The 13,478-nt window shown below is 36.7% G+C and overlaps 2 protein-coding genes across 4 annotated transcripts in view; one reads left to right on the top strand and one right to left on the bottom strand.

Annotated features, from left to right (window-relative positions):
* The window catches only part of CCDC34 (coiled-coil domain containing 34), a 265,852-nt gene that overhangs the window by 204,234 nt on the left and 48,140 nt on the right, over positions 1 to 13,478 (top strand). The window lies entirely within an intron of this gene.
* Positions 2,851 to 13,478, bottom strand: part of BBOX1 (gamma-butyrobetaine hydroxylase 1) — a 51,170-nt gene continuing 40,542 nt past the window's right edge. Inside the window, exons 5-7 of the mRNA XM_045893993.3 lie at positions 12,056 to 12,252; positions 4,883 to 5,049; positions 2,851 to 3,227 (exon numbers count right to left, since the gene is read on the bottom strand). Of these exons, the coding sequence (XP_045749949.1) occupies positions 3,067 to 3,227; positions 4,883 to 5,049; positions 12,056 to 12,252 (525 nt within the window). The 3' untranslated portion in view covers positions 2,851 to 3,066. The remainder of the gene's footprint in view (positions 3,228 to 4,882; positions 5,050 to 12,055; positions 12,253 to 13,478) is intronic.

Raw genomic sequence — 13,478 nt, forward strand, 5'->3', positions numbered from 1 at the left:
CAACACCCAAAAAACAATCCAGTTACAAGATGGGCAGAAGACATGAGTAGACATTTTTCTAAAGATGACATCCAGATGGCCAACAGACACATGAAAAGATGCTCAACATCACTCATCATCAGGGGAATGCAAATCAACACCACAGTGAGGTATTGCCTCACACCTATCAGAATGGCTAAAATTAGTAACACAAGAAGTAACAGGTGTTGGCAAGGATGTGGAGAAAAAGGAGCCCTCATGCACTGTTGGTGAGAATGTAAAGTGGTACAGTCATTGTGGAAAACAGTATGGAGGTTCCTCAAACAGTTAAAAATAGAATTACCCTATGATCCAGCAATTGCACTAATGGGTATTTACCCAAAGAATACAAAAACACTAATTTAAAGGGATACATGCACCCCTGTGTTTATAGAAGCATTATTTACAATAGCCAAGATATGGAAGCAGTCCAGGTATACAAAGAAGATGTGTGTGTGTGTGTTTATATATATATAAATATAAATATATAATATATTTACATATTAAATATATATAATATATTTATATATTATATATAATTATTACATTATATATAATATATTATTATATGTAAATAAATATAATAAAAAAATATATATAAACACACACAATGGAATATTATTCAGCCATATAAAGTGAAATCTTGTCATTTACAATGACATGGATGGAGCTAGAGTGTATTATGCTAAGTGAAATAAGTCAGTCAGAGAAAGACAAATACCATATGATTTCACTCATATGTGGAATCCAAGAAAACAAATGAGCAAAGGAAAAAGAGAGAGAGAGGGACAAATCAAGAAACAGACTCTTAATCAGAGAGAACAAATTGATGGTATGTTAACTGGAATTGAAATAAAAACTTAAAAAGCCAAAAAAAAAAAAAGATGTATGTGTGTGTGTGTATATACACACGCACACACACACATAAACTTAACTTAAAAAACTTAAAAACAACATGCACACAAATCAACGTGTGACTCATTTGAGAAGTTTGGGAAAACATTGCTTTACATGAACTTTAATTCTCATAAAAATTTAATGAGATGAGAACTGTTACTAGTCTCACTTATAGATAGAAAAACTGAAGCTTCAGGGAAGATGTTATATGTTCAAATACACAGTTAACTGTCATCATTATAGTTTGAACCTAGGCATCCAGTCCCAGAATTTACGCCACTGTAAATGGTGTAAAAGCTGGTCCATGATTTTTCACTTTAAGTCAACACATGCACTCTGTTCACCCTCAGTTCTCTGTGCCTCTTCTGTCCTTCGACTTGGACAGCTATGTTCCCGTCTTTGCCTGAAAAACTACAATTGACACCCATTGAACTCAGTCTGAAGCTTTGATCAATCTTCCCAGTCTGCTTGGTTGCCTTCCTATGAACCATTCTGTTAATATAACATATCATCATCTATATCCTTATCTGTTCCCCTACCAGACTATAAGCAGGCATGTCTCAAGTCTTTCTCTGTCCTTAATCTAGCAGAGTGCATGACATATACCAGCTATATGATAAATATCTGCTGAATGAATAAAAGTATAATAAGTCACTGTAGCTTGGCAAATGCCTAGGGTTTAGATGTTGTAAATGGATGAAACTAGGGTCACTACAGAAAATTATTTTTGGCTATTGAATGCTGCCTTTTAGAATCAGGCCGTGCCTCTGTTGAACTCACCTGTTCAATAGGAGTACTTTACGAGAGATGGGATTGAGAACCCAACCCATTCCTTTTAGTTCAAAGACACTAATCATACACGATATATTACCATAACCTTGATCAAGACCAGACGATAGGAAAGGACAACAAAGGCCCAGAAAAAGGCAGGTTGTCAGGGAAAGGGGAGTCTGGGCTGGTGATGTGGACTCACTACCGGAGTTTAGAGAATCAGAGGTATGTGCTGACGTGGGCTCACAGCACCTATGATCTAGCCTCCCAGTGCCATGGACACCCAGTGAGTTCAAAGTAGAAGTAACACATGGATGGAAGAAGAGTTTTCATTTGGTCTTAAGGCAACAGGTAGAGCTCCACAGTGGTGACAGTCATTAACACTTTAAAAATAAAAGGGCTGGTTAGGTCCCCACAAGTATCAACTAAAAATCTATGTATTACCATGATTTCAGTAAATGGTAATTTGCTTTCAGCAGGGGTAGGGAAGGGACTGGGCTTAACAGGAGCGGGACATTCATGGCTGGCAGTGACATCTGTGTTCCACCACTGGGGACAAGGAGTGGCCATAGAGGAAGGCAAGATCAGCCGGTGAAGCTGTTTTGAGGTTAGCAGACACTGTGTCTGTGTTTGGAGAGTTGCGTGCACCTTGGTTGTACCTTTCCTAGTTATTAGTTGAAGGCAAGGAATGAGAACTGATTCACAGACAGGTGTAAGCTATTCTGGAAGTCCTTAGGAATGTTTACTTAGGGCAAGAGAAACTTAGCGAGACTAGGTTTTTTTCTTAATTTGACATGTTTGGGTTTGGTGTCGTAATTCAGCTGTTAAAGAAAATGTTGAGATCACATGGTGTTGAGGTCTGAAAATTTGGATAATAGAAATCTATAATAAAACTGAATAAAACAGATCTTTGAAAATATGAAGCCTTCTTCCAATCACGCCAGAGACAGTTACATGCAGTCATGAAAACTGAGATTCTACAGGCAACAGAGCAGAAACATGTTTTATTTGAGACAGATTTTATTTGAAACACAACCTTTATTTGAAACAAAAGCTTTATTTAAAAAAGGCTTTATTTGAAAAAGTTTTATGTGATACAAAACTATTTGTAGGCATTCTGGAGACTCTCATATACAGGCAAAAGAAATTAGATCATACATGCAATAGAGCAGAAGAAATGCTTTATTTGGAAAGAACACTGCTAAAACATCTAAAAAATTGGCATTATATATGATTATGAAGAAGAGAAAAGCAATCCAAGAAAGATGACATGTTCAATGTGAAAGAAATTAATATGTAAATGACATGGATCCTGGTCTGTGAAGACAACCTTGCCATATCTTATAATTGGAATCTTAACTGAAATTATAGACAGGATATTCAGTTTCTGTTCTGGATACTCTGCCTTAAGATACGAAGCCTTGACATCACTACATCCCAGTCGGCATAAGCTCCTTCTAGATGGCGGGATATCTCAGTTCCTGCTTCATAGCTACGTCGGCCATGAAGTAAGCGCCAGTTATCGAAAGTAATCACATCACCTAGACAAAAGATTTTTTTCAACATGAATAATGATGAGTTTAAATGATTTGCAGAGCTAGAAAATGTAAAATGCAAAATAACATTGCTACTTTGTTCACATCAAGAAACAGTTATGTTTCTTTATTTGTTTGTCTGGGTTTTTTGTTTCAAGTTTTTATCTAAATTCTAGTTAGTTAACATATAGTGTAATGTTAGTTGCAGGAGTAGAATTTAGTAATTCATTACTTTCATACAACACTAGGTGCTCATCACAACAAGTGCCTCCCTTAATACCCATCACCCGTTTAGCCCATCCGCCCATACCCCTCTGCTCCAGCAACCCTCAGTTTGTTCTCTATAGTTAAGAGTCTGTTTTATGGTTTGCTTCCCTCTCGATATTCCCCCCCCCATATTCATCTGTTTTGTTTCTTAAATTCCACAGGTGAGTGAAATCATATCGTATTTGTCTTTCTCTGACTGAAAGCTATACATTTACTTTTTCACAGAAATCAGGCCATTGGACACAAACTGCTTTAGACCTTTTGACATTTAAAGTACAGGCATCTGTAGACACTTTTATAGTGTCTACTTAAAATATTATCTTCGTGTAAAACTTTGAATTGTTCTTCCTTGTTGTTATTTAGCTCTTACTTAGAAGTGTTTATTTCCAGTTTAACAGCTTCAAATAATTTTAAGGATAGTGACTTGGTTTGTCTTCTATGTTGCCAGTATTTTGTGTACATTATTTCTAAGCCTCATAAAAATCCTGAAAAGAGTTTTAGCTCATCTTTTTGTGTGAGGAAACTGAGGCTCCAGGAAGCTGAGGAATTTGCCTGAGGCTACACTACCATTAAATAGTGGAGCTTGGATTCCAACTTCTATTTTTTGGTATTTTTCTCTCCTGGTATTTCAATTTCACATGTTATTGCTTTTAAAATCAGCCTGTGGTGACTGCATATCAGTGGATTTATAGAGATTTCTAGTATTACTTTATCATGCCAAAGATCAATTCAAAAGATAATCAGAAGTTAAAAGTATCTCCCACTTGGCCAAATCAACAGTAGAGAGAAATCCTGCTTTTTACTAATAGATATGGAAAGGCTCAAGTTTGAAGTCGCTTCACTGAGTAGAGACGGTCCCGAACAAATACAATGCTTTCTGTTCCTTTATTTCACGTAGCTGGACTACTTCCAATACTGCTTTATTTCAGGTGGCACTATCTCTGCCAGATCAGGTAAGTTAAATGAGTAAATGTGACTCATGTACTTCATGAGTGAGAATCATGGGGATAATTTTATTTGTTTACTGGGATAGAAGAATCAAATAGAAACCTCAGTTCATATTGACTGGCTATCAGGACAGAAAATAAAAGTCATCAGTCTTGACCTCAGACATGAGATTTCATTTGGCTTGTAGCTTGTCTTTCACATATTTCTTCTTTAGGTTGGAGGTTATTAAATTTCGGTGTGCTTAAAGATTCCCTAAGAGTTTGTAAAGAATGAGTATTTTTAAGTTTGGAGACGCAACAGAGCAGGGGTGGGGGCTGCTCACAAAGATTCTGTTATAAGTGTTCCACATGCCACATTTGAGAAAAACTGCTCGAGATAATGCTCTACATGGTTAAGGTTGAAGAACATCCATGTTTTCAATTGTTTAAGAAAATGTGCTCACTGACCTGGATTCATCTTGAAAGTAAACTTGGATTCTTTACAGTTCATGAGATCAACAAACTCCTTCAGAGCAGCATAAAAAGGCTGAACTCTTTCAACAGGTACATCAAATACCGTGTCTCTGGTTGCATTATTGAAGTTGATGCGAACCACTTGGCCTTTATCATCTAATCTGTTTTTTAAAGAGAAAAAAGTTAAAAAGCCATGAAGTATTTATTTACATTTCTGAGGGTCAATTTGTCTTGGAAGATGTGTCTGAAATATAGTATTGAAGAATCCAAAAACATGTACAAAAGGTATTATGGCTATCTGTGGTATGATGTATTCATTTGTTCTTTATTCATTCATTTAGCAGTTTTTAAAGGATTTTAAATCCAGTATAGTTAACATACAGTGTTATATTAAGCTTTATGTGTATAATATAGGGATATGGCAATTCTATGCATCATCCAGTGCTCATCAAGATAAGTGTGCTCTTAATCCCCTTTACCTATTTTGCCTACTTCCCCGCCCCCCTCCCCTCTGGCAACCATCAATTTGTTCTCTGTAGCTAAGAGTCTGTTTCTTGGTTTGTCTCTTTTTTCCTTAGTCTTGTTTCTTAAATTCTACATAGTGTAATTACTGCATTGTGGGGTAATTCTATTTTTAACTTTTTGAGGAACCTTTGTACTGTTTTCCACAGTGGCTGCACCAGTTTGCATTCCCACCAACAGTGCATGAGGGTTCCTTTTTCTCCGCCTTCTCATCAACACTTGCTGTTTCTTGTGTTTTTGATTTTAGCTATTCTGCCAGATGTGAGGTGATAGCTCATTGTGGTGTTGATTTGCATTTCCCTGATGATTAATGATGTTGAGTATCTTTTCACGTTGGCCATCCACTTAGCAGGTATTTTTTGAAGACTTACTACTACATAAATGCCAGAATGATTCAAATTAATTTAAAATAAATGTTACTGAAAGATTCCAGTTAAATTTTTTTTATATATTTCGGGAAATGAATTCATTCTTCATTTTTTAAAATAGTAGCTTTTATATATTAAAGTATTTTTAATGTTACAAGTTCATGGGTCAATCAGTTTATTAGGGTTTTAAGTATAATTTTTTTGAAGCATGATTGGGAAGAAAAATCTATTTTCTAAAAGTTTGAAATTCACTCTTCTAATTCAATCCCTAGTTTACAGGTAGGGAAACCAAGACACAGAGAAAAGAAGAATCTAGCCTGGGATATGTTTTTTTGTATCTCTCTATCTATACTATGTATCTTAGTATATAGGCTTCTAAAAGACCAATACTCTATCTCATTTAATGTTGTATTCTCAGCATTTAACATAGAACCTGCACATAGTAGGAAGTTAGTAAATATTCATTGCATATGTGATTCTCTATACTTTTTTCAGTACCTTGGGAGAATACCAAGGTCTTTTTAGTACTATTGAGATAGTATATTGTGATCTCTCTATCCTTCCTTAGAATATGCATCATGATCATGACAATGTAAGATAATATTACTTTCAATGTAAAAAAAATACCATTATTTTTTAATTTAAGCTATGCTCATTATCAGTAGCACAGCATGAGCACTGTCTATACACAGAAGCAAAAGGAAGATATATTTTTAAACTTATTGGGAAGGTAAACTTTCAGCCAGTCCTAAAGCATCTACCAACTCTATCCTTTCTTTAGATTGAAAAAAGGAAGGATGGATAAAAACTGAAGGTGGGCAAGGGTGGTGGCAAAGTGCCTAGAGTTGTTCCTGGGCCAGCCCAGGAGGTGGTAGTATGATCCTACAGCTCTCGGGGATCCAGACCTGATGGGTCAAACCACAGAGACAGTCGCATGTACCCAAGGGCTTAGTGACACTGATTTGGAGTCTAGATCACACTTAGCTGACCAATCACACAGAGTAAACCATTATCAACAAGCAGGGTCTAGGAGGAAAATGTGATTGCCTATGCTATATAAATTGTGGCTCTCTGGGTCCCTGTGCTTTGTGACTCAGATTAATATTCAATCCTCTGAGCCAAAGGCAATTATAATGGTAAACTCTAAAAACTGGTCATTAGCCCCAGTGCTTTGCATTTTGGTAGTGATGGAAAATTACCTATTGAACCCACCCTGGGGAAAGAAAGTGAAAGAAAGGAACAGGTTTTCAATAAGGCTCTTGGACTCTTAAAACCAGAATTTACATATATTGATTAAAAAGCAAATATGACTGAATAAGCAAGGAGTGCCCTCCCTCCTTCCCCATCCTCTCCACATAGACAAAGAATACTCTGTGGCCTGCAGGTTGTGGCTTTGTGAACAAAGAATCAAGGAAAAGGTCAGTCAGCAGAAGAGACTGTGGGCCTCCAGGTTTGAATGGCACAAAGGGCAGTACCTGACCTTTCAATTGCCCTGTTAGAGTTTACACTGCGGGTTTCAGACCCTTTCAGTTTGAGGCCATTTTGTCTTTTAATCTTAGGATTCTAGCCTTATGGTTCCCAACTCACTTTCCCTCCTCTCTCCTTTTTCCCTTATTCTATTTTCTGTACATATAATGATGACACCCTTTGTGTCATCCTCTGTGTTACAGACAAAGTTGTCATGACTTTGAAACTTCTTGGAGGTCTTCTGCACAAGCACTCTGGTAATCTGTTTCTTTTTTTAATTAACGCTAGAATTCCTTGATGGAAATTGTTATGCTAGTAATGAGCTCTCTCTTTTAGAGTCCGTGTGTGTATCCTCACATATCATGAAAAGAATTTTGTGACTCATCAACTTAAGGAAAATCAGAATTGTGTGCCCCATGGACCATTGTATTACACTTTCATTTCCAAAGAGTTCACATATGTAGATAATAATAAATATTTTCTCTCTCTCTCTTTCTCTCTCTCTGTGTGAGAGAAAGAGAGAGAGATCAAGAGAGAAACAGTCTGTCTCCTTTCGCCTGGTGTTTACTTTCTATCTGAGAAAACAAGACACAAATTCATTATTTAGCATTTTCAGCAATGACATGAGGGGAAAAGAAAGAAAATTTAGTTTTGAGGTCTAGAGAAGACATTATTCTAAGGATTGAACAATGTTAGAGGAGATGATTGGTTGACATCTTGAAGATCAACCTAAAACGCAAACTTGAGTCTCAGTAAGCGTTCTGTGTGCAGCCACAGAACGAAAGGGAGGTCCCAATGCAGGGCTACACGCTCAGGAAGGGTAAAAAGCCTCCAAAGACAAATAGTTAAGTGGTTACATTCTAGCAATACATAAGGGGCACACATTTAAACGTTAACGAGCAGTCTGCTGACTGCAAATCAGCAAAAGCAAAATGTCATCAGTGATGCCAACAAAGGAACCCAGTGAAAGGACTGTAGAATCATTTCCTGCAATCAGATTTGGTGCCATGAATACTCCTTGTTAGTTACAATGGTCTGTCTCATTGAGAGTTGTGATATTTGATGGGACTACTTGATTTTGTTGTGGGTATGTCACTGTGGGGTTGCTCACCACATCACATTTTACTGGAATCTGCAGGAAAAATTTATTTCACACTTTAGAAGTGTCTTGAATCTTGCAAATGGATTATGTTGCCTCCTTGCTTTGGTCTGTAGAAACTCAGAGCTGAAACTGAAATCTATCACTAGTAGTTGTGTTGGACTTTATAGAATTTTAGCTAGCTAAAAAATTTATTCTGCTCTTTCAGAGCCAGGCACTGTGGTAGGGGAGTCTATCTATTGTCTCTATAATTCCCACTTTGGTTGTATGTGGTAGGCATTAATATTATGACTGTAGCTTAGCAAGTCTGAGTCATTAGACCATAATTGCACCACTAATGAGGCAAGGAGTAGGAACGGTATTCATGGGATTGAACTTGTAAGCATGAGGATGCACTGCTGTAGCTTAGTCTCACCATTATTATTTTTCCTAGTTTCTTTATCTGTTTATTTTTCATTATACTTCATTGTACCCTAACTCTGCCAGCAACCTCCAAGATCTTTTTATACTAGATAGGACATAAACATCTCAAAGGAGTTAAACATTTAACCATGAGGAATATTAAATTAACCCAAACATCCAGGCAACCAAGTCCCTCAATTAATTGAAAACCCTATTCGTTTCACCCCCTGTTGTTAAAAATACATTTTTGAGTGGATTAACATTAACCACTTGATATTCTCTAGGGATATCCCCCGAGACCTTAACACTTGACAATGACCAAATTCTGGAATTCTACTACAAAAAATAACAAAGACAAATTATGATTCAGATGAGGAGCATTCAATTAATCTCACTCAATAACTAAGGGTTTGTTTATTTGTTTTGCCTTCGTTCACTAGCCTTGCAGAATCTGCAATTATATTCTGCCACAACAAAATTATGCCATCTGTTGTGGATTTTTAAGGTAATTTTTGAATAGTTAAAACTGTCATGTTAAAACTAGGAATCCAAGTTATTTCTTCTCTTTTCCACCTTGGTGACTGACCTCTCAGAGAACAGCATTCTGAACTAGAATTTATTTTTGATGGCTATCTTTCTCTCACACCCTTCATCCCATCTGTCAGGAAAATATGCTGTTTCCCATAACACATTCTTTTTTTTTTTTTTAAAGATTTTATTTATTTATTTGACAGAGAGAGACAAAGTGAAAGAGGGAACACAAGCAGAGGGAGTGGGAGAGGGAGAAACAGGCTTCCCGCGGAGCAGGGAGCCTGATGCGGGGCTCGATCCCAGGACCCTGGGACCATGACCTGAGCCGAAGACAGACCCTTAACGACTGAGCCACTCAAGCACCCCCCCATAACACATCCTTAAACACTCCTCCACACTGCCTCTACCACCACATGGGCTACTCATGTTCAAGTTACCCTCACCTCTAGCCTACTGTCCTGCGGTGGCTTCCTGACTGGTCTTCCTGTTCCTGCCCTTGCTCTTCTTCACCATATTCTGCACAACAGCCAGGGTGACCCATTTAAAATATAAATAAATTTATATAAATATAAATGTCTCTCTTCTGCTCGAAATCTCGCAGCAGCTCCCTATTTCACTAAGAGTGAAAGGCAATATGTTTTTAAACCATGGATAACAAGGCTTGACATGAACTTACTCCCGTCTGACCTCCTGTCTTAAAACTCTGCTCCACACCAGCCTCCTTGCTGTCCTTTGAACACACCAGAAGTGTTCTTAGAGCCTTCTTAGGACACTTGCTCTAGCTGCTTCTGGAAACTGCTCCTCTTCTGGACAAACTCCTTCAGTCCTTTAAGTTTTTAAAGATTAAATTTTAAGATATGCTCAAATATCACCTACTCAGGAAATCTTTTCCTCACCATACATGAATAATGGAAGTTCCATCTTCCCTAAGTCTGTGGTTCTATGGATTCCCCTTATTCTGCCCTACTTCTTCTTTTTTCTTAAATACTTAAAAAATGTTTTAACGGTCACTGTAATTTACTCATTTGTTTTAAAATCTCGAATTTCTTCTTCCCCCATTAGACTTTAAGCTACGTGAGGGCAGGAATCTTTGTTTTGTCCATGGATGTATCCCAACCACCAAGAAGAGTAGCTGCTTTCAATAAAAACTTGTTGAATGAATAAATGAAGGCCATATGTTTATATAAGAAAGATGAGTTTGTATATTGGGGGTTTCATTATTTGTTAAATGAATTAATTTTCATATTATGTGGCTTCTACTAAAAGAAGAATACAAACTCAACTCTAAAGTTGGAAACATCCCTATGACCCAGCAACTGAACTACTAGGTATTTACCCAAAGGATACAAAAATACAGATTTAAAGGCATACATGTACCCCGATGTTTATAGCAGCATTATCAACAATAGCCAAATGTCTGTCGACTGATGAATGGATAAGGAAGATGTGGTATATATACACATTGGAATATTGCTCAACCAACAAAGAGAATGAAATCTTGCCATTTGCAACGACGTGGATAGAGCTAGAGAGTATTAAGCTGAGTGAAGTAAGTCAGGCTGAAAAAGACAAATACCATATGATCTCACTCATATGTGGAATTTAAGAAAGAAAAAAGATGAACATATGGGAAGGAGTGGGGATAAGGGAGAGAGGGAAATAAGCCATAAGAGACTCTTAAAGATAGAGAATAAACCGAGGGTTGATGGAGGGAGGTGGATGGGGGATGGGCTAGATGGGCGATGGGTATTAAGGAGGGCACTTTTTGTGATGAGCACTGGGTGTTGTATGTAAGTGATGAATTACTGAATTCTACTCCAGAAACCAATATTGTGCTATATGTTAACTAAGTAAAATAAATAAATAAATAAGATAAAATAAAAATTGGAAACACCCCAAAATTCATGAACTGAGGTCTGATTAAATAAATCAATTCCAAGAAAGCACAAGGTAAGATAATTCTTGAATAAAAGGATAAATCTGTGGCCTTTGTAGATACTTAGAAAAATTATGTTAAAATAATGTTAAGTGAAAAAATAATAAAATGTCCTATGTAGGGAAATATGATTTTTGTTGGCATCAATTTAGGCAGACATTCCTGTTTCATTCTCACAAATGAGACTGATTTTGCTTCGGAGATGAACATGTAATCGAGGAATGGCCGGTTGAATTCTCTGACTTCCTGGCCATGGTGAATACTTCAAGGATGGACTTAAATACAAATCTGGCAGTGAGTCATCTAGTTTTGTTGTAACTATTGGGAAATAAGGGCTTTCTGTGTATGTGATTACCAGCTCTGAGGACAATGAAAATGCAGAGCTTCTACTGACATCTTTGAAAAGGAAACCAACACAGAGGATGGCAAAGCTAAGAGATGAAGAAAAAAGAGATCAATATCAGATGACATTGCTTATCTATCAGCTCTACCTAATTTGAATTAGATTCTTTTCCCTTCTGGCTGAAGGATTCTGACTACTATAATCGTACTGATTATACTTATGTAGAACTTGTATGTGAAAAAAATCAAATGTATATAAAGTCTTAGTTATTTCTCTCATAATAATTAGGAAGAGCGAGAGTTCATGGAATTTGATAATGATTTTTTTTATGGTGAAAATATTCTGTTTTTTCTTTTTCCCTCTAAAATTGGATTAAACTGTTAATAAAAAATAAGCTCTGGAGTTAATTGAAGCTTTCTTCTAAGTTTTAGGTTTAGGGTAATGAAGCTTTTGCAGTCAGCTATTTAATTGCTATGAGAAATGTATAAATAGTACTTACTCTATAATCTTGTGTTTAGATTGTACAGAGAAATCACAGTAATCCACTCCAATGTCTGTAAAGTCCACAAAAGTGGAGGACAAAATCTGGAATGCGTGAGGATTTTTTTCCTTGAGCTTTCGGCATACGTTAAACCCATCTACAATTTCTGAATCACCCCCAGTGACTGTTTGTTTTATGCAGTGCAGAAACTGAACCTGTAAAAAGAAATAGAGAAATGCGTTTTAAAATGGTAAACATTTACATTTTTTAACACTGTTAAAGATTCAGAAAGTTATGAATGCACTAAAGTCAAAAAACCTCTTAAATCTCTTTTGTGTCAGCAAGGAAAGGGACTGGAGAGAAAAAAGTTGCTTTTAACCAGTATTCTGTAGTTCAAACATTGTTTCAGTGTGAGTCATGAACATAGGCATAATAATGTTCATTAGTAAACAAAAGGCACAGATCATAATAGCTGCAGGGAGCGAACACTTCGTGTTGGAGTATTTACTCGCTTCCTGTTGGTTTTACAGGGGAGATGGGATTTCAACTGGGCAAAGGAGGATGGATAAGATTTTGGATATGCAGAGCAGAATGGAGAGAGCAAATCAAGTGCAGTGATAAAGGATGTGCAAAAATGCACGCCTCACTAGGTATCAAAAAGTTTGGTTGCAATAGAGGTTCACGACTAAAAAGAATAAATCCAGTTGAAAAGGTCATTGAAGCCTTCATCATGGAGTCTTGAATGTCAGATGAAGAATATTGGACATTCTCTTGTGCACAGAGGGGAACTGTTAAAGGGTTTTACATTACAGATGTAATGTAGCCAAGACTGAGTTGAAGAATATCAGTCCAGTGGTGTTACATAGGATACATTTTTTTTAAAGGAGGGAATTAGTGAGACAGTGACTACTTGAGATTTTAAAGAGACAGTTCAGGTATAAAGGATAAGAAGGGAATGGAGGTTGGGTGGGGGCTATGGGGATGGATAAACCCAAGAAACACTGGGAATAAGAAACAAAAAGGATATTTATTTTTACTAAGATTTAGGGGGAAATGTTCAACATTATTTCATTTTGAAAAGCAAAAGATAGTAAAATATAGAAATATATTTTTTGGATGGGGTTTCTATGACTCCTTTAGTTAGTGTAAGTGAGTGATTTTGATTACCTAAGTTTAGAACCAGATTTTCTGCTTAAAGAAAGGAACACTATTCAGCTGTGACAACTTTATTCTGAGTTAAACAAAAATAAGAAAGAGGCAAATTTGATCAAACATCCAGAATAGGGGGAATATGAGTGGGAAAAATATCCACTTGGTTATTTCCATGAATGGTCTAGAACAGTGCTGTCCATTCGAACTTTCTGTGGTGACAGAAATGTTCTTATATAGCCCAATACATAGACACTAGTCCCACATGGCTTTTGTGCACTTAAAATGTGGT

The sequence above is a fragment of the Mirounga angustirostris genome, unplaced genomic scaffold (assembly GCF_029215605.1).
Source record: "Mirounga angustirostris isolate CCGP_5_RB_7025 unplaced genomic scaffold, mMirAng1.0.hap1 SCAF_13, whole genome shotgun sequence".
Classification (NCBI taxonomy): Eukaryota; Metazoa; Chordata; class Mammalia; order Carnivora; family Phocidae; genus Mirounga; species Mirounga angustirostris.